Source organism: Amaranthus tricolor, chromosome 10 (genome assembly GCF_026212465.1).
Source record: "Amaranthus tricolor cultivar Red isolate AtriRed21 chromosome 10, ASM2621246v1, whole genome shotgun sequence".
NCBI classification, from domain to species: domain Eukaryota; kingdom Viridiplantae; phylum Streptophyta; class Magnoliopsida; order Caryophyllales; family Amaranthaceae; genus Amaranthus; species Amaranthus tricolor.
The window spans coordinates 2,489,344-2,509,809 of record NC_080056.1 but is presented as its reverse complement, the minus strand read 5'-3'; the positions used below and the strand labels follow the sequence as shown (position 1 = coordinate 2,509,809).

Sequence of the window (20,466 nt, the reverse complement as noted above, 5' to 3'; positions counted from 1 at the left end):
ATACAAAATCGCAATAAAGAATTAAAAGTCAGCTTTCTCCTTTAAATATGTCTAAAATTATCATTTAATTATATGGGTTAGGGGAATTTAGAAAAAAAAATAGGAATGCATGGTTAAAATATTTATGACGATGTTATGCAGTTCACTTATTTTTCTACTTCACTAAAATAAAGTTGTTCCCAATAAAAACGAGAAAAATCTGACAAAATATCAATTATAATTTATCTACTTTATGAGAAGGATCCACCAATTGTAAGGATAATTTTGAGTTTACCAATACTATAAATTTTTTTGAATTAATGAGACAGAGTTAAAATTATTATTAACAAATTTTCTAAAAATAAATCAACGTCCAACGATAATTTTATATCCAAATGTTCATTATAACTTTTCTTTTTTAGTTTTTACTGTTTTTTACTCAGATTGATCCAAGTCTCAAATATATTAAGTAGTTGTGGCTAACTATAGTATTCCAACAATTGTTTTAGCTCACATTGAGATTTGTAAATTCCAAATGAAAAACAAAATAGCTTATTGTTAAATCTTATCTACATGAGCACTACTTTAAAAATTTATAGAAATGTTTTTTCTTTATTAACACTAAATACAATAATCATTCTCATTTTTGTGCCAAAATCTTTTGGTAGCAAAGTGAAAAGGAACAAATGTGTGATGTGGATATTATGCACATATGTGGTGTGGGAGCGGGAAACCCCAAAACATTAGGACGTAAAGAAGAGAGAAATGGCGGGAAGATTTCCATTTTGTTAAGTATGCACCAGATTCAAGAGTAAACTTACTCATTCTCCACTTCTAGACGTTTCTCACCCCTTAAGTTTCCATAAAAATGGCGAAAAAGAAAAAGACTAGGGTTTCTGTCGAATCTACCTTTGAAGAAGGTGAAGACAAACACCATCGAGAAGACGCTGAGATGGATGAAGGTGGTATCTCTAACTCGGAGAAAAGCCTATATGAGGTACTAATTTTGAGTAATTTCACCACTTATGTCTATATTCTGCTTAGTTTTAGGGTTTCGATACCCGTTTCTTGATGTCATGTTTGGCTGCTTAATTAAGAAACGAACGCAAAGGAGGATTATAAACCCTAATTCAACGAAGTTTTGTTTTGGAGATTTAATTGCTTTTAGTATCTTATTTGCGAAGTTTTATGTGAATCGGAAAATAATTACTCAGAATGGAAGGACTTTTTTGAATTGGAGATCATGTTTTGCAAACCCTTTTTAAACGAGAATTGCGAATCGCGTATACATTCGAAAGTTTCTGGATTTGTGATTTGCAGAAATAAAGTTTAACCTGTTGTGATTATTTCATAGTTTGATTAACAAGCACGAAATGAACTTACTAGATTAACTTATTGCATTTACTTGTGAAATTAACATTTAGAATATGTTATTATGCTATAAACTAATTTTCTATTTCGACTAAATACTTAGTAATTGTGCAATTTAATAGTTTGAGAGTTTTGCATTTTTTTTTCCGTGTTGCAATGAAGATACTGTCTTGATGGTTGATAATCATGAATTTTAAGGTTCTCGGTGTGGAAAGAACTGCAACTCAACAGGAAATTCGAAAAGCATATCATAAATTGGCGTTGCGACTCCATCCTGATAAGAACCCTGATGATGAGGTTTTGGCCTTTTCCTTTGTGAATATTCCAGTTCTTTTTTCTGTGGATTGTCTTTTCTTTTATGATAAATGGATTTTCTACTTGCTTCTATTACAGGATGCAAAGGAGAAATTTCAACAGCTGCAGAAGGTGATATCTATTCTTGGTGATGAGGAGAAAAGAGCCCTTTATGATCAGACTGGTGTGGTTGATGATGATGTAAGTTCTTGAAATACTTTGTTGAGTTTGTTCCCTTTATTCAGATTTGGTGATATATGTTGTATCTGAATTTGGAAGCTAACAAACACGTATGTGCATTGATGGTGTATGTTAGAATACCAATTTGGAGGGGAAAAATTGGTTAATGTTTTCTTATACATGTGAATGCTCTTTGAATGTCTAAGCTAAGCATTGTTTTAGCTGTATCAAGAGGTTACATGTTTGGAATCTCATCCACCCCTTATTTTCAAGTGGATATTTAGCACTATGTATGAGGAGGGCATAAGTTGCATTCACACTTCTAGCCCAATGCCCTCTCGTGTGAGGGGTGTGTTTGATAATATAACATATCATGGGGCCTCAACTATAAGTTTAAGCTTTTGGTTGAGTTGCTTTCTTCACATTTTGTCTGGGAGTTTTCATAGTTTTAATTATGCACTTTATTTTGAGATGAGAAGTCACAAGTATCTTCAACATGTTAATGCGATGTTGATTGCATTTTTTTCTTTTTTATCTGGTTTGTAGGATCTTGCTGTGGATGTGGTTCAAAATCTGCAGAATTTTTTCAGAGCAATGTACAAAAAGGTTATATACATTTACATTGTAGTGGACAGAATTGTTGGCAGATAGGTCCTGTGATCTATCTTGTTGTAAACTAATTTAAAATGAAATAAATGTGTACATCCAGGTCACTGTGGCTGATATTGAAGAGTTTGAAGCAAACTATAGGGGATCTGATTCTGAGAAAAAAGACTTAATCAACCTCTACAAGGAGTGCAAGGGTAATATGAGAAGGTACCTATCCTCCTCTTGTGCTTTTCATTCTATATTGACGGATGAGTTTAACGTATTGACTGCTTTGGACTATAGGCTCTTTTGTTCAATGCTATGTTCGGATGCTAAGCTGGATTCTCATCGATTTAAGGATATAATTGACGAGGCCATAGCATCAGGTAACATATTTGAGCTGTCCGTAGTGGGATTCATCAATTTTGATTGCTGATGAATGGAGATGGCATGGTTTTTGAATTTGATATTTGGAGCTTATACTTTTTTTATGAGGATCATTTTGTATCTAGAGATTATGACAACTTTTATGAATGATTGAAGTTCCCAACAAGCTACAAGCTAGTACCACCTCACTACTAGTCTTATGAAAGCGCTACGCGCTGTTGCTTGTTGGTTATGAGGTTTAGGTCATGAGCTCTCTGCAATACTCCCTTTATCCCTCTCGTTTTGCGACATTTATGACTTTTGGATGCCCCACTAATTTCATGACTCCTTTTTTTGGACAATTTTCCTCTTTATCTCTTTGTGCCCACACTTGCTTGACCATACCATTTTCCCACTCCCCTTAAGAAAGCTTAAAGGTCATTTTTTGTGAATTCACCTTAAAGTATTGAGTATGTACAGACTCTTGGAGTCCAATCATCTGTCATCAGGAAATTAAGTTTCTGGCCTATGTAGGAACATAGGAGCGAAATGGGTATTTTCATAACTATAAAGACCATAGTGTACGGTTAAAGGATATAATGCATAGTGCTTGGGGCTTACACTTCCATGATGTAGGTTATCTTTTCTTCATTGACATTGATTAAGCACTGCACTAGTGCAATATTTGTGTAGATTATGTAGTTGATCTGGTGTTATTGTTGTAATGGATTGTGTTATGCAAATTGCTTTGCAGGAGAGTTGAAGGAATTTAAATCCTACAAGAAATGGGCTAAAGAGGTATCTGAAATGAAACCACCTACAAGCCCTTTGAAGCGGAGAAAGTATGTATAACCATTTGCTATCACATTAATCTTATTTCCTCAAGAGATTATGTTCACAAAACTTGATCCTATGGCTTTTATTTTTTCTTTTTTTTTGTATTTTTTGATCTCTAGGTCAGGAAAGAAGTCAGATTCTGATCTTTATGCAATCATAAGTCAGCGGCGAAATGAGAGGAAAGATCGTTTTGATTCAATGTTCAACTCAATGGTGGAAAAATATGGAGGGCAATGTTCTTCAGAACCCACTGAAGAAGAGTTTGAAGCTGCACAGAAAAAGCTGGAGAGCAAATTGTCCTCGAAGAAATCTAGGAAAAAGTAGCTTGGCCATCTCTGAATGCAAAAATTATTCCGAGGCTGTAAAAACAGATGGTCTTCCTAATCAAACATTTTTGTAATTGAATGTTCTGGGTGCCAAAGCTCAGTCAGGAGCTTACGGCCAATGTCTAAATTCCTCCCTCTGTCTCATGTCTACTTGAGGACATGAACATGATATTCTGTTGCTGTTTGTAATATAGAAGTATTACTTTCATCTGCTGCTTGCTTGTTACTCATTGTTCTTATTTAGCTGTTTAGGCCAGGTGCATCATCAATCTGGTGCCTGGTCATGAACACGATAAGTATTCTGATCTAAGTGAGCACATAAACCATTGTGATATGATCATATGATGATCATGGTGTGATTAGAAGGTTTGACAAATGACTAGGGAAGTCTACTAACTAGCTCACCAGTAACCACAAATTGTTCTTCATTTACACATTTAAAATTTTTTTTTTTTTCATTTACACATCTTTCATTACTTGGAATGGGAACAATTGCAATGTGATACTACATCTGACTACTATTGGACACCTTTGGGTTTTTCATGTTGCAAAATCTTGTCGTTTCCTTTTATTTTACTTATTTTGAAACGAAATTCGATTTGATACAAGAAACAAAAACAAAAATGTTCATGAAGCTTTTTAAGTATAACTTTATTTTATAGCACTTGTTCTTTTTCATTATTTGACAATAGTCTCCATGTTCTTATTTAATTTTACACATTAATTTATTTTCCCCCTACTAAACACGCTATAAGCTATAGATATTTTATGTACCAAACACATTTCTTTATCAATTTATCTTATTTATATGCATGAAGAATAAGTTATCATTGTAAATTGATGAGTGTAATCTCAGAAAGTCACCAACGGTAAATCAACTTTAATGGTACAAAACTTGCCAAATCAGCTTTCTACTTAATAGAAATTATTAATGATACCCTTAAATTTTTACACTTTATTAATGACTTTCTAAGTTTTTTCGATTATTAATGGTATTCTCTTATTATTGAGTGTTTTACAATCGTAGCCTTTTCTATTTTTTTTCGTCCAAAACCGTTAACTTTTTTTATTTTTCTTTTATTTTTTTTATGTTTTAAATTGAAAAAAAATTTACGGTTTTGGATATAAAAAATTTAAAAAGGTTACGATTGTAAGACGCTCAATAACACGAGGGTATCATTAACAATAGAAAAATTTTAGAGGTATTATTAATAAAGTACAAAAATTGTAAAGGTACCATTAATAATTTCCTACTTTCTCCGTTCCAATTTACTTGCAACTTTTTCACGCGTATGATAAAAAATTATAAAAATTTAATATTTTAATAATTTTTACAATAAGACGAATCAAATAAGATCTCACTTGACTATATTTTAATCTATAAATTAAAAATTAATCGCAAATTAAGAGCGATCAATAAATATTATTATTTTTGCCGAAATTTGCAACCGGAGGAAGTACAAATAAACGAGTACTCGAAAGCCTGCCTTTAGTATTCAGTATTCAGTTACCTTACTTGTAACTGTTGAACTTGTGGGGGGTTTTTCCACCACTTTTTCTCTCGAATGAACTCCTAATAAACTGCTTCCTTCTCCAATTTACCTTTATCTGCTGTTCTTCCCTTCTTTCTTCTTTCTTTTTTCTTCTTTGTATCATTCTGTTTAAAAATTAGTGAAAGGTAAAACATTTACATGTGTTTTTATGTTCAAATAGTCAAATTTCTTAACTTTTTTGCTAATTCCATTGTTTTCCATCAGGATTGAGGTCTTCACTGAAATTCCCAAGCAGGATTAGATATTTAGATCCTTGAAAAGTTTTGTGGAGGTTTCAGTCTTTGGCCAAATTTCTGTGATTTTGTGGGCTGAGTTCAATATGGAAGCTGAAAATGGAGAAATGAAGTCTAAGATGGATGAATATGAAGTAATTAAGCAACTTGGAAAAGGGGCATTTGGGACTACTTTTCTTGTTCTCCATAAAACTGACCAAAAGAAGTGAGTTTCTTCTTCTCCCATGACAATTCTCTTTAATAATCCTTATATGTTTCAATGTTTGTTAATGATTTTGCTTGATTGTTTTCCACATTAGTTATGTAAAGGGCTTAAAGGGGTTTTTTATTAGGCTAGATAATTTCTACAGACAATGCGATTAGTCCTTATGGGGAGAATCGAACATATGTCACAATGGCCAGAGGAAAGCTCTAAGCTACTAGACTAACCCATGATTCTCAAATGCCCTTTTTTTTAAAACCTTGAATATATGCTATCATTTTTGTTTTATTTTCTATTATTCAAGGGAGGGGAATCAATGATGAAATGGGTTCTATTAAAGACCCCTGAAATGCAACGAAATTTGTAAAAAATTAGTGCTTTTTTTATAAAAAATGTTGGTTGTTAATGAAAGTTGTTGTCAGTGGTAATGATTCATGTATTTTTAGGTATGTATTAAAGAAGATACGTTTGGCTAAGCAAACTGAGAAGTTTAAGAAAACAGCTCTTCAAGAGGTGAGTAATTCTTTGATCTTCAATTGCACATTCAATTGCATATGACTGCTTGAAATTTACAAGGGCATTTGAGTGGATGAAAACATGGGAGGTTCTGAACATCATGTAAGTGCTCATTCGGGTCTTCAGGTTGATTTAGGGTCGAGTTTTTCGCGTCAGTTTAAAATCAAGTTTGTGCCCGCATTGGTTTTTATGTAATCATAAATCGAATTTTAAGTCAGGTCAAATCGGGTTCGATTACAAGGTCAGGTGAATATCGAATCACTGGGTCTTTTTTGAACACCTCAATGTGTAACATGTCTAACCACATAGATTTTCTAAATGATAGAAGTACATAATATGATAAAGTATAATATAAGAGTATATTAAGATAGAAAAAGGTGATTGAAAGTTTTGTACAAACTAGGAGAATCAAATACGAAAAGCGCACAAGGTCGTAAAATTCTTTTGTTAGTTTTTTGCTCCGCCCCTTGGTTGAAAACTTTGTGCTTTTATATGGTTTTAGTTGATTGTCTCTTTCTCTTCCTTTATTATGAATTGTTGACCAAAAGTTAGAATTTTTTGGAATGTTTTCATGATGGTTGTTGGAGCTTTGAAATTTTGTAACATTAGTGCTTTTCATTAAACTACCTAACATTTTACTTTTTGGCATGGGCCTGCTTTTCTTTGCAGATGGAGTTGATTTCTAAGCTAAATAATCCATAAATTGTTGAGTATAAAGATTCTTAGGTGGATCAGGTATATATGGAGACACTACATATTATTGGTATCAATAATGTCATTTTGGCAGTTTATGTTAGTTTTACATAGTATAGCTATGGAAATTAATCGGCTATGCATCTATTTTGCCTACGCTGTCTTGGTGCTATCGATCTCTCATGTCGTAGGATTCTCACTACCTGGGGGTTTTATTTGATTGCGCGAATTTCTTCCGCCTTCTCCCTTGAGGGGGTATGGGTATGATCTGTCCGCTCCCTCTCCCCCGAATCTGACTTTGTGTGGGACGTTTGGTTGATGACGTGACCGTGACCGTGACCGTGACCATGACCATGACCATGCATCTAGTTTGACCTTAGGCTTTTAATGTAGTACTTCCTATGTTCTTTTGAAATTGCAACTAGGGGAATTGACACAAAGATTGCGGACTGCTGGAGACTTTTGAATTGGGTGGATTCTATTTAAAAGGAGAAAAATGTGTGGATAAGAATTGAAGAAAGACATTTTCATAAAAGGAAATGTGCGGAAGTAAAAGTAACGGACTAATTATGAAGTTCTTTAACAACAATGTTATGATTTAACAATTTGGGTGTTCATTCGAATCATTCAATCTTTTTCCGCTCTCTGTTGTAGGAATGTTGTGTATGCATTGTAACCAGCTACTGTGAAGGAGGTGATATGTAAGCAGCTAGCATCCCTTTGTTTTTGCCATTTAAAAATATCCGTTTGGTGAACCGTTATTTTGTAACAAGTGAAATCTGTTGGAAAAATAACCCACATTTATCCCACATCGAAGAATTAGTGAGAGGTTGACTAACATATGAGCTTGATGGGCTACTCTTATTACCAACTTGTTTTAGGATGAAACCTCATCAGACTTATGTGTAGCCAACTCTCCTCTTATGCGGGTCTTGTGTGGGTCTTGTTGTGTACAAGCCCTCAATATCAACAATCCTTTTGAATGCAATCTAAAAATGACTAATTGGGGATGATTTTCTGGATTATCAGGGCTGAGATCATTAGGAAGGCGAGAGGAGGAAATTTTTCGGAGGAGGTAACTCGAGATAGTATATTTCGTACAACTCCTACCATAAGTATGTAAACCTTATGTAGTTTTGGGTACAGAGAATCTGGGTGACTCAATTGTTGCTAGCTCTTGATTACCTACATTCCAACCGTATTCTACACCGAGATCTTAAGGTTTGTGAATTCAACGCAGACTCTTTTCTTGTGTTCGTTCTGTTTTTTAGGCTCAATATCGTCAGTGTAGCTAACTAATATGAGTTGTAATATAACCATGTTTTCCGTCAGTGTTCCAACATATTCTTGACAAGGGAAAACGACATCCGGCTTGGTAAGTTTAATTGTCCGTAAATCCTTTTTTCTTTCGAAATCGAAGTATTCTACGCTCTTGTGATGGTGTACTGGATGTATACAGGCGACTTTGGACTTGCAAAACTTCTCAAGCCGGATGATCTTGCTACCTGGGTAAGTCGATATTGACCCTTGGCTTTTCCTACTAATATAGGCTCATAATTCGCGAACAGTTAACTCAGCTTTCCCGATGAATCGTTTTGTTTTTGGACTTGCCATGCATAGGTTTTTGGTACTCTCAATTACATGTGTCCCGAGCTTCTTGCAGATATACCGTATGGCTACAAATCAGATATATGGTCACTTGGTAATCAACCGAGCTACTAATGTGCCTCTTTAAACTTTGATATATAACTTTCGCTATTCTGATTTACGTTGTTGCTTCAGGCTGTTGTATATTTGAGATTGCAGCACATCAACCAGCGTTCAAAGCTAATGTAAGTCTCGTGCTGAAAAACTCGAATTATTTATTATTTCTTGGATGGTAAAAATCGTGATTTTGATTCATTTCTTTTGAAATGAAACAGGACATAACTAGTCTGATAAACAAGATCAATCGATCAATCATGTCACCATTTCCGATTATGTACTCTTCTACATTGTAAGTGTCTCAAAATCCGAAAAGTTGAATTTCGCCATCGTCTATATTTGTTTCTTGCTTCCTATTACCCGTCTTATACAATTCGGAAATCAAATGTCAGCTTCATTTATTCTCCATATTTCTCCGTCCAGAAAATTTTTTAAAACCATGTTAAGAAAATGCCCAGAGCATAGACCAACTGTGAGTTTCAGTATCTTGTCTATCGTTACATTGTTCTTGAATCGGCTTGATGCATGGATCTTAATATTGTTGCACCATTTACCAGGCTTTGGAGATTTTGAGACATCCCCACCTGCAGCCGTATCTAGTCAGGTGTCACGCAACTTCCCCTACCTATCTTCCAGTCAAGTCTCCGAACTCGAAGTAGAAGACTGCTAGGAGACTTTCGTCTGGTAAACCTAATAGGAGCAAGGAAGGAACTGAGAGAGAACATGAAGCCGTGAAGTCAATTGCCAATTTTGAACGATGCGACAAGATCAGTAATGTTGTAGCTATGAATCAGCGGAACTGTGACAAATCGTCCACATCTGCTATCTCGGAGGAAAACCTTGAAACGAAGAGGGTTGATCCGGTGAGCTACTTAAAAGATAGATGTGACGGTAGTGAAAATTCGAAATGCGAGTCTTTAGGCGGGGAAATGAGAATATGCAGCTCACCCGAACTTCATGACACAAATGCATCCAAGGAAATTGTCGTTGATGGAACAATGCGCAGCATGTTTGATGGCGAATCAATTCCGAAATGGGTAGATGATAATATTGAGAATGTGGATAAACTAGATCTATTGGAGCTTTACGACATCCATGATCTTACGGAGGAAATTGAAGAAGTCATACCCCTAAACATCGATGAAACTTCAATATTATCAGCTACACAAACCGAGCATGTTGAACCCAATTCACAATGGGAAATGGAAAGTTACGAAATTAGTAAAGATCAGCCTACAGAAAAGTATATGCCATCGGAAAATGTCGATTTGCTTCCATCCAAATGTGCAGATCGAGCTGAGACACTCGACACCGGTTGTTCATCGCAGTCGGGTAATGGCAATGGCAACAATGAATCCAACACCCGCAGAAATTTCATTGCTGAGGAAGACGCTAACAGCAATGAGTGCGGGGCAGACCAAAGGCGAGCCTGAAATTCCAGGCCACCAAAGGGCTGATGCATTGGAGTCTCTGCTCGAGTTATGTGCACATCTACTTAGAGAAGATAAACTCAACGAACTTTCTGGTGTTCTGAAACCCTTTGGAGAAGAAGCTGTATCATCCCGGGAAACTGCAATATGGCTACGAAAAGCTTAATTGCTGCGCATAAATCGTCAAAAGGTACCTAAACTTGATGTTGTAGTGCATTTTCTATAGCTGTTCGTCCTTAAAATGTGATTTGGGTGAATTTTTATGCGTGCGTGTGTAAGAATGTCGATAGGATGTGGTTTCATCGAGTGAATTTTCGAATTTTTTCAACAGCGTGCTGGTTTGAACATTTTGATTGTCGACTCGTGTACATTATATAAATGTCTTAATTGTGTTGTAAACCTGTCTAAAATCACTATTTATAATGTATCATACATAAGCATTTGGTGGATTGTGTATGTGTTGAGTAGATTGATAATCAAAAGGAAAATACAATTTCAATCAACATCTTAAACAATGTCACATTTATATTTTGGTACACAAATTGTTGTGAGAAACGGTCTCTCCGAGAGACCCATCAGATATATGGGCGGAATAGCCCAATTAATACAAATTAAAGAGAAAATAAGAATGTAGGCTTCTTGTTTTGAGACCGTCTCTTTGAGAGACGGTTTTTCACAAGAGTAGTTGATTTTGGTATATTTAGTAAGTTTCTTTTAAATCATCTCATATTATCATCTCAGAATTTATGTCGCAAATGGCCCGTTGTTACTAGCAGCGGGCAATTACTTAAGCTGAGTCAAAGAAAGTCGGCTCAGCAATTAGACATTGTATACGATAAGCTTAAGTTTATGGTTGAAGCCTAGATATACGTTATATACTTTAACAAATACTAATCGAGTATATGTGCATGTGCAGATACATTCCAATTGAATGTAAAACCAGGCAAAACATATCTCCTTAGACTAATAAATGCTGCACTTAATGATGAACTATTCTTCAGCACAGCAAATCACACTCTTATTACAGCAGAACATATCTATGTTGAGCCCTTTGAAACAGACACAATTATCATAACACCAGGTCAAACCACCAATGTTCTACTCAAAACCAGTGAAACATAATTTACTAGTTAGTTCGCCTATTTGGATTTGCGATTCGCTCAAAATGGTTCAAAAACAACCTAAAATCGACCACAATTCGCATTTTTCTATTCGTGATTCGCAAGGCAATTAGTGAATCCTGTGAGACTGCTCAAAACCAAGCCTTATTACCCCAATGCCAACTTCCTTATGATGGCTCGCCCTTATGTAACCGGAAATGGCATTTTCGACAACTCAACAGTCACTGGAATCCTTCACTATCACATCCCGAACTCATCAACTTCATTCAAGAAACTTGCTGTTTATAAGCCCAAACTTCCACCTCTAAGAGACACATCTTTTGTTACCAATTTTACAACCAAACTTAAAAGCCTAGGAAATACAGAATACCCTGTTAATGTACCAAAACATGTATATAAACATTTGTTTTTCACAGTTGAGTTAGGAACAAACCCATGTCCTGAAAAGCAAACATGTCAAGGTCCAAGTCATTCCACAATGTTTGCCGCTGCTTATTTGAAATACTTCATATGTGAGGAAAATCACACATTGCTAAAATATTGGGTTGTGGACTTGCATATAATGCTTGGTGAGTTTGTGGGTATGCCAGCGCTCATTATACGTGGGTTTGTGGGCTTGAGTCCACGGGTGCGCTGTGGGTGTTTCCACACAAGTGGGTCCATGGGGTGATCATGTGACGAATTGTCAAGGCTTAATACTGCTGTAAACAATATATCCTTTGTTATGCCTTCAAAAGTTCTTCTAGAAGCACATTTTCCCCACCAATCTAATGGGATTTTTTCTACTAGTTTTCCTGTTAATCCACTTATCCCATTTAACTACACCGGAACACCTTCTAATAACACGATGGTGATCGAGGGGACGAAAGTGGTGGTTCTTCCTTACAACACAAGTGTCGAGCTCGTGTTGCAGGATACTAGGATCCTAGGGGCTGAGACTCATCCCCTGCATCTTCATGGATTCAATTTCTATGTCGTTAGAAAAGGATTTGGGAATTTTGATCCTAAAAAATGATCTTTTTAAGTACAATCTTGTTGACCCTGTTGAAAGGAATACTGTTGGTGTACCTGCTGGTGGGTGGGTTGCAATTCGTTTCCTTGCAGATAATCAAGGTTTGGAAATACTCTATGTTCTGGAAAGCTTTTACAGTCTTTATGTTTTGTTAGCATGTTATAAACATTATTACGCCCTCTCACATGAGAGCTCTTTAGACTAAAAGTGTAACTACAATATATGTTTTTCTCATATATGGTGCCAAGTACTAAATGCTTCATTTGAAACGACAGTTTGAATATGTGACCCTTCGAAGCTTAAGTTAATGATTGCTGCTTTCAATAAACACCAATATAAGTACTAGTAGTGAATCCATAATACTATATAAGATAGGTCGAATATTCACCTATGTGTTTGTGTATAACCAACTTTGCATTTATTTTTTGTGTTATCTATTATGCAGTTTAATATTTTTAGTTTTTAATCAAATTACACGAGCCAACCTAGACAGCCGAGCCTAGATTCCCCATGAGTACTACAATATTTATCTTTTTCAAATTTTAACTGAATTGAATTGAACTAAATTAAATCTATCAATGCTTAATTGAACATAATTTACGAATGTACAAAAGTTAACTAATGTACAAATTTGTGGGGGGAATGTATGCAGGAGTATGGTTCATGCTTTGCCATTTAGAGGTTCATACCAGCTGGGGTTTGAAGATGGCATGGGTAGTTGAGGATGGAAAGTTGCCTCATCAAAAGCTCCCACCACCACCATGTGATTTGCCTAAGTGCTAGAAGTTGTTTTGTGACAAGTTTCTTCATATAGGGTCTTTTGCAAAGATTTATTAGAGTGTTTTTTTATGAATTCCAAAAGGAAGTGTGTTTTTCTCTATTGTACAGTGTTTAATTATATTTTGATGAATCAAACTTAAAATTTTATATGATGAAAGTGATACAAAAATATTTTGTACATAGAATGTTTTACGAGCATGTGTAGATACTATTCAAGGAAGTAAGAACCATGACTAGAAAATATAAATGTACTGGATCCATAATATGAGGTTTGCTATATTTCTATGTTCTTATGACTCATATTTTTTCTTTAATTCTTACCTACGCATTATTGTTAAATAGTAACAATTCTTCACTAAATCAACATATGGGGTCCACAGGTGTAAGCATACCATGGGGCTGTCGTAGGCTCGTACCCGCAAGCCCACATAATTAGTGTTGATTGCATAGACACTTGATGATGTTCGTTTTTTTCTAAAACTATGGTAGAAGTATTAATTAGAAGGATTATCCATCAAACATTATATACAAGTTTATAATCTATGATGTGTGATATTCCTTACATGTGAAATATTTTTAATATTTATCTTATCTTTTCTTCTCATCACATATTTTGGTTGTTTTCCTGTAAATTTACCAAAATATTCATTTTTAATCCGTTTTCTAATCATAACGCGTATCTTGATTGAGTCCAACATCAAATCTAAATTCCAACCTTAAATAAGAAAAAACAGCAACATGACATGTGAACAGCCAGAACATGCCATACATTATCATCAATCATCATTATACATAGGGACTTGATTATTACATCCCCAATTTACATTATATTAACGCCGTCCAAGGACGTTAAAATTAAACAAAATTTAAAAAAAATCCAGTACATTGTTGACTGTAACACATCTTCTTTTATTAGACCAAATCATAAGCCAACCAATCTCTCTGACAGCTTCATTCTCCCTACTTACTACAACGTGTTAGAATCTTATTGGTTCTGTCAGTCTGTCAGTCCTTTTCAGAAAAATCCAGAATAATACTCCTTCAATATCTATAGTACTTAGTTACAATACTAGTAAAAATAACACTTTTATTCATCCCTGTTAATTTGTAATTAGTTTTTAATCTATACGTTAAAATATAGTCAAGTGAAATCTTGTTGAATTCGCTTCATTATAAAGATTATTAATATCAATTTTTTATAATTTTTCATTATACATAATTAGAGATATCAAGGATTAAGTTAGTGTATAGGGTCGCGTGAAAAACCTAATATTGCAAGTAAATTGAAACGAATAAAGTATTATCTAAAGCAACAACAGACTCGTGTATAGTGGTATATGCTCAAAATGAATTATGTTTATAAAATTGCTATAATTTCATTTTTAAGTTCCACCCACAAAATGCTTTTTTTTTCTTTTTTTTTAAATTTTTTATTTCCACATTTAATTTTTTTAAAGGATCTCCATGTTTAAGTTATCTGTTCATATAGAGCAATGCTTAGATTCACTTAATATATTGGCAACTCAATTAAAACAAAGGGAGTAGTATAAAGTTAACCAAATATTCAATTAATTATATATGTGTATTAAAAAAATTCAATATTTTATAGTATTTATCGAAAGTAAATTAAAAATAATGTCCACACTTTATAAATTATTGGGCTTATTATTGTCGTATGGTTTTGAGATGATATCTCTTTAACTTATTAAATGTGTGCATTATATATTTTCGCAATTATATACTCACATTCATAGTAAGTTCAGAACAATTTATTAATACTCTTTCTCATTCTCTCTATTAGTTCTATTTCCAAATAGAATTGAGTCACCCTAGTTCCATTTCTATTTATAGTAATATTTTTTACCTTATTACTCTTACTCACATTACCTTAATATAATTAATCTAATAAAAAACTATTAACAATTTACTTATTATTCTTTTTCTTCTTACTAGGTGGTCTTATTTAATCCATCTAAAAATTAGCAAAAAGTCAAATGAAACTAATATAGAGTAATAACTTTTTAAATAAAATAACATGAGTATAGACTCATTCCTAACTAGCCTAATTTTGGTGGGTCCCACTCTTCCTCCTATTGGTGCTATAAAAACCCACCTCCACATTCCCATCATTCATTCATCATCTCAATTCTCAAGCAACAAACAAGCAAATTTTCTCTTCTCTTTACTTTTTCTTCCTTTCATTCAAGTCAAGCAACTAAAAAAATCATCATCAATGGCAATCAACATGAATGGATTCACCTTCTTCATCGCCGCCATTCTAGCAATTGTTGCGGCGGTTAACGGTCAGGATTTGTCTCCATCACCGGCACCAGCTGCCGGAGCTGGATTTTCCCTTCCAATTTCTACTGCTGTTGTTGCTTTCTCTCTTTTATTCTCTGTCTTTTCTATCATTTTTAAGCACTAAACTAATATAGTACATTCTATATTTTTTGGGTGCTTGTGTAATATTTATTCAATCGGATTATTCATAATTTTGATTATTTTTATGTATGTAACATATTTGTTATTCGTTTATATGAATTACTAATAAAAAACAGATTTTGATTATTTAATTAGTGTTTTGTGGAGCATTATTATTCGTGATTTGATTTTATTATAGCTTTTAATGTATAATCTTTATTCAATCTTTTCCATGAAATATTAGTCTTACCCTATTTTTACTATATAGTCCATAAGTCTTGATAATCATGTGTGGACATATAAATGGGTTTCTTGTAAGGACCCATCTAAACGGTGACGCTCATGATTTGTTACATGTGGCCGGGTTTCTTGTAGTATTGCATATTGGCCCAGCCGAACGTGTTTGATCACTATTCACTGCTATATAAGAAACCCTTTATAATACAAAAAACTTTAAATGGGATTTTTTATTAGTCACCTAATATACGTTTAATGTCTTAAAGTAGTTATTTATAATTTTAAAATTATTATTAAAAATAATCATTTTTTTATAATTTTAAAGTGATGTTAGGCTGTGGTAATTCGTCACATGATCACCCCATAAACCTACTCGAGTGGATCATATGATATTAGGAGGATTACCTATCAAGTATTATATAAAGCCTACAACTCATTATTTTAGCAATCAGCGATATAGTATCTTTCTCTAATATAAAGTATTTTCAACGAAGAATAACTTAAAAGTGATTACTAATAAATTTAAATTTATTAATCCAAAAATAAGCTAATTACATATATTTCCATCTAAAATGAAGTTTAGGGTGGTGAGAAGATGTGGGCAATGGGCAATTCATTGTATTTACAATTTGATGAGCTATTCACAAAGACAATGTCTTGACTAAAAAAAAAAAAAAAAAAAAAAAAACAATTTGGTGAGTTATTGAGAAAGACCATGTCGACAAATAGAAAGCGGCTAACCACTCCAAGTTGGGAGTTCCAGCTTTCCATATGTCATGTTTTGATTTACATTTGTTAAACATGCCATGATGTTTCCCATTTGCCGCCGCTCGTTCCTCTCTCCCAGTTTGGCACTTACCATGTCAATGTGCCATCATGTTTCACCAACCTCATATAAAAACTAATGAGAAAAAACTGACATAATATTTAAATTTTTCTTTCGTTTTTAAAATGTTATTTTCAAGTAGAATTTTTAAATTTTAGTATTAAATTTTATCTGTGATTTTTCATCGATCTATATGAAAAAACATATTCATGTGAGATTTTGATAGATTCGTCTCAGTATACATTTTTTAAATATAAACTTTATAGAATTTTTAAAAACTCATAATTAATTATTTGATTTTTAAGTTCAAATTGGAATTTGCGCAAAAAATAAATGAAAAGAACAAATAAAAACAAAAATAGTAAACTCCATTAACTTTTAGCTCAACCTATATGTAAATGTATTCCCCTTTTTGTTATATTTCTTCAGTTGTTTTTACTTGCACAAAACACCGTTTTTGCAATTTAATGTGTTTGTCGGATTGTTTGTAATTAGAGTCATACATAATTAAAAATTTAATATTATGAAATATTCGATGAGACGAATAAAACAAGATCCCACGCACATGATTATGTTTTTTTCTCGTATAATAGCCACAAATGTAAATTACCATAAAATGATGAATAGTGCAAAAATTGATTTAAATGTAAGTGAAAAAAAAGGAGGAAATTTATATTTTTCATTTCTATTATACTTGATACTTTTACCTAATTAATGTATATGAATTTTATCCCAACTTGAACCATGCGTGTCTATCTCTTATTAAGCAATAATCAAGCTTACCAACCCTGCAACCCCATGTGTTTTTAATACTTTTGTTTTATTTTTTTAGTTTATTTATTCTTTAAAACATTTATTTAATTTTTTAAGACTAGTAACCTATTGTTTAGGGAATTATGTGATTTACAATCTTATGTTTTTAAAGAAAATTATAATAAAAATTATGTACTATAATAGGTTAAAATTATGCTAGTAATGTTATTAAAGAACACCATTTAGACTTACCAACCCCATGGGCCATGGTCCATGCTATACGTGATGCACCTTGCACCAAGATTTAATGCTCAATGTTTCCAATGATGTTTCAAATGCTCTAAAATTAAGGTTCAAGCATCATTGTCATATCTAAGTTTGACTACAACAAAAGTCTTAGGCACTCAATTAATGCTTTAACAACTTTGGAGGTTCTGTCATCAAATTAGTCATTTATATATTTTAACCATAACACACGTGTCAAAAAGTATTTAACAATAATAGTTTATCCAAATAAATACGCTCTCAAATCTTATCATGAGAATATTACATATTTAAAAAGATCAAAAATAAAAGAGTCCAAAATACTATTCAACTTAAATCTCATTATAACAATCTTTACCTTAAATTGAGTTTGCCAAAGTGAAACCAAAACAACACCTTCAATCAACAAATCCTACAAATAACACCATAATATAATCAGTACTACTCCTATTAATCTTATTAGAGCTCTTTATTTATTTTACTACTTAAATTAAACAATTATATTATCCTTTATCTTTTAAAAAACGATACTTCCTTTAGAAATCTCACACATAGATGAGAAAAATATATATTTTTTTTTTAAAAAAATAGAGATAGTAATTTGAAATAAAAAATTAAGGTTTAAATAACCCACTAATTAAAACTAATTGCAAGTTTTGATATTTTATTTAGTACTCATGTTTTATTTATTTTGTATCATTTTAAATTATAATTCAAATTATGTTGTGATGATTTTTTATAAAAAAATGCAAAATAAATAAAATATAGGAGTAATTGTAAAGTTTACCATTAAAATCCCATAAGTGGACAAATTTTTGAAAGAGGATTACAAAGAGAATACATTACAAACTCATAAGCAAGCTATAAATGTTATTATATCCATAAATATGAAAATTTTCTGCCATAGCCTTTTGCCACAAATAAATATTGATATTAAAATTAGGATGATTGCTCACATTGAAAGCACCACACTATCAATCATACTCATTTGATAAATTTTACTATTTATTTTTTTTGGAGTGATTTTTTTAACTATTTTTAACTATTAGCGTAAGTATTGGAAAATCCAAAACAAGAAAACAAATGTAATCTTATAAGAAAAGTAAATAAAAAATATATGGAAAAAAATATATGAGCAAAAGTTGTAATATGGTCTCTCTAGATATGAATGTGTGTATCGATTATTTTTTAAGTGATACTTCCTTGATAAAATATAAATTTTCATAATTTGATAAACCACTGATAATCTCAATCAACCTAATTTATCAAAAAATACAACAAATTTAACATATTATTAACTATTAAGTTATCTAGATCTAATGGCTCTAGTTGAAAATATAAATTTACCCAACGATACTCACTAGAACATGAACATACTTCAAAATTTACTATTAATTATTGAGAATATCGGAATGGACTAGTAGTAAATTGTTTATATAGAATTATAGAGAATGAGAATTATGAGAATCAATGTCTCCGATAAAAATGTGTTACGTTTTCACTGAAAATGTGTTATTTTTGGACAAAAAAATGTTCCTTTTGTTTTTAAAAAAATATGGTACTTTTTAACAAAAAAATGTTAACTTTCAGAAAAGAATATAAATACAAGATAACACATTTTTTTCCGAAAAGTAACACCTTTTTATGTAAAAAGGTAACATCATTTAGTGATTTTTTTTTAGAATTTATATGTTATAAGTAACATTTTTTTAACCTAAAAGTATCATTTTTTTTTTCAAAAACAAATAATACTTTTTTACCTAAAAATAACACCTTTTAATAAAAAGATAATATTTTTTTGCGGGATAAATTGATTCTCACCACAACTGCTTCCTAGAAGTATAAACAAATTTATACTCTTGAAATACGAAGTCTTGACCCATTTTTCATAGTGTTTGTCTTGGACTAATGTGATTGGACCTTTGTATAAAATTAATTTTTAATTTTTTTAGTATTTCATAATTAAAATTTTCATTTAATTAAGTTTCGTATGATCTAAAATTTGATAAAAAAAAAAAGAAATCAACCTAATTCAACCTAGTGTGGTTCATTTCTAAAAAATATCACATTTTGAGTTTACCAATGTAATATAATTAAAAATCAAATTTTACTTTTAGTTGCATTATTTTTTCAGATAGAGTTTGACTGTTCATTACTCCCCCTCTTAATCTTCGTATTTTTGAGTATTTTATATTCAAAGATTCAGTTGTTACAAAAAATTAATAATAACATAATTTCAAATCTAATTGAACCAATACATTTTGGAATTAAATAATCCACTTATGTAAAATGTTAGTATAGAGTGGACCGAAGTAATTACATTGTCTGAATAGATCCGAGCCTAGGTTTTGAATCCATTAGTTACTCACACTATAAATAGACCTATCTAATCTCTATGCATCCCCTTCTTGCCGCCCACATCATAAACCCTATTTATTTCCCCTCCCAAAACCCCCCAATCTTCTTTCTACCAATAACACCCAAATTTTGATTTGTGTATCAAATACTCTAATCTGAAATCTAGAATGGCACAAATTTATAACTCATCCATGGTGTTCTTCACCTGTATTCTGCTTGCCATTGTTGTCTCGATCTCCGCTCATGGTCACCACAAACACAATGCTCCTGCTCCTACACCTGCTCCGGCAAATTCACCCAGTCTCTCTTTTGCTCCTGCACCTGCTCCGACTCAGAATGGCGGCGCTGCGTTGTCTGTACCTGGAATTCTTATCGGTGGTCTTTCTATGATGTTTTTTCATATTTTCTGGAATTGAGTAATT

At 32.6% G+C, this 20,466-nt stretch overlaps 1 protein-coding gene and 2 pseudogenes across 1 annotated transcript; all 3 read left to right on the top strand.

Annotated features, from left to right (window-relative positions):
* The first annotated feature begins 606 nt into the window (after nucleotides 1-606).
* On the top strand, nucleotides 607-4,154 carry LOC130826274 (chaperone protein dnaJ 6). The gene is made up of 8 exons (XM_057691875.1): nucleotides 607-976; nucleotides 1,549-1,647; nucleotides 1,744-1,845; nucleotides 2,371-2,430; nucleotides 2,534-2,640; nucleotides 2,716-2,798; nucleotides 3,533-3,620; nucleotides 3,735-4,154. The coding sequence occupies exons 1-8, from the start codon at nucleotides 848-850 to the stop codon at nucleotides 3,937-3,939; spliced, it is 873 nt and encodes a 290-aa protein (XP_057547858.1). The 5' UTR covers nucleotides 607-847; the 3' UTR covers nucleotides 3,940-4,154.
* A 1,294-nt stretch (nucleotides 4,155-5,448) lies between these two features.
* On the top strand, nucleotides 5,449-11,182 carry LOC130826273 (serine/threonine-protein kinase Nek6-like; annotated as a pseudogene).
* A 383-nt stretch (nucleotides 11,183-11,565) lies between these two features.
* LOC130825924 (laccase-17-like) lies at nucleotides 11,566-13,476 on the top strand (annotated as a pseudogene).
* Nucleotides 13,477-20,466: the final 6,990 nt, after the last annotated feature.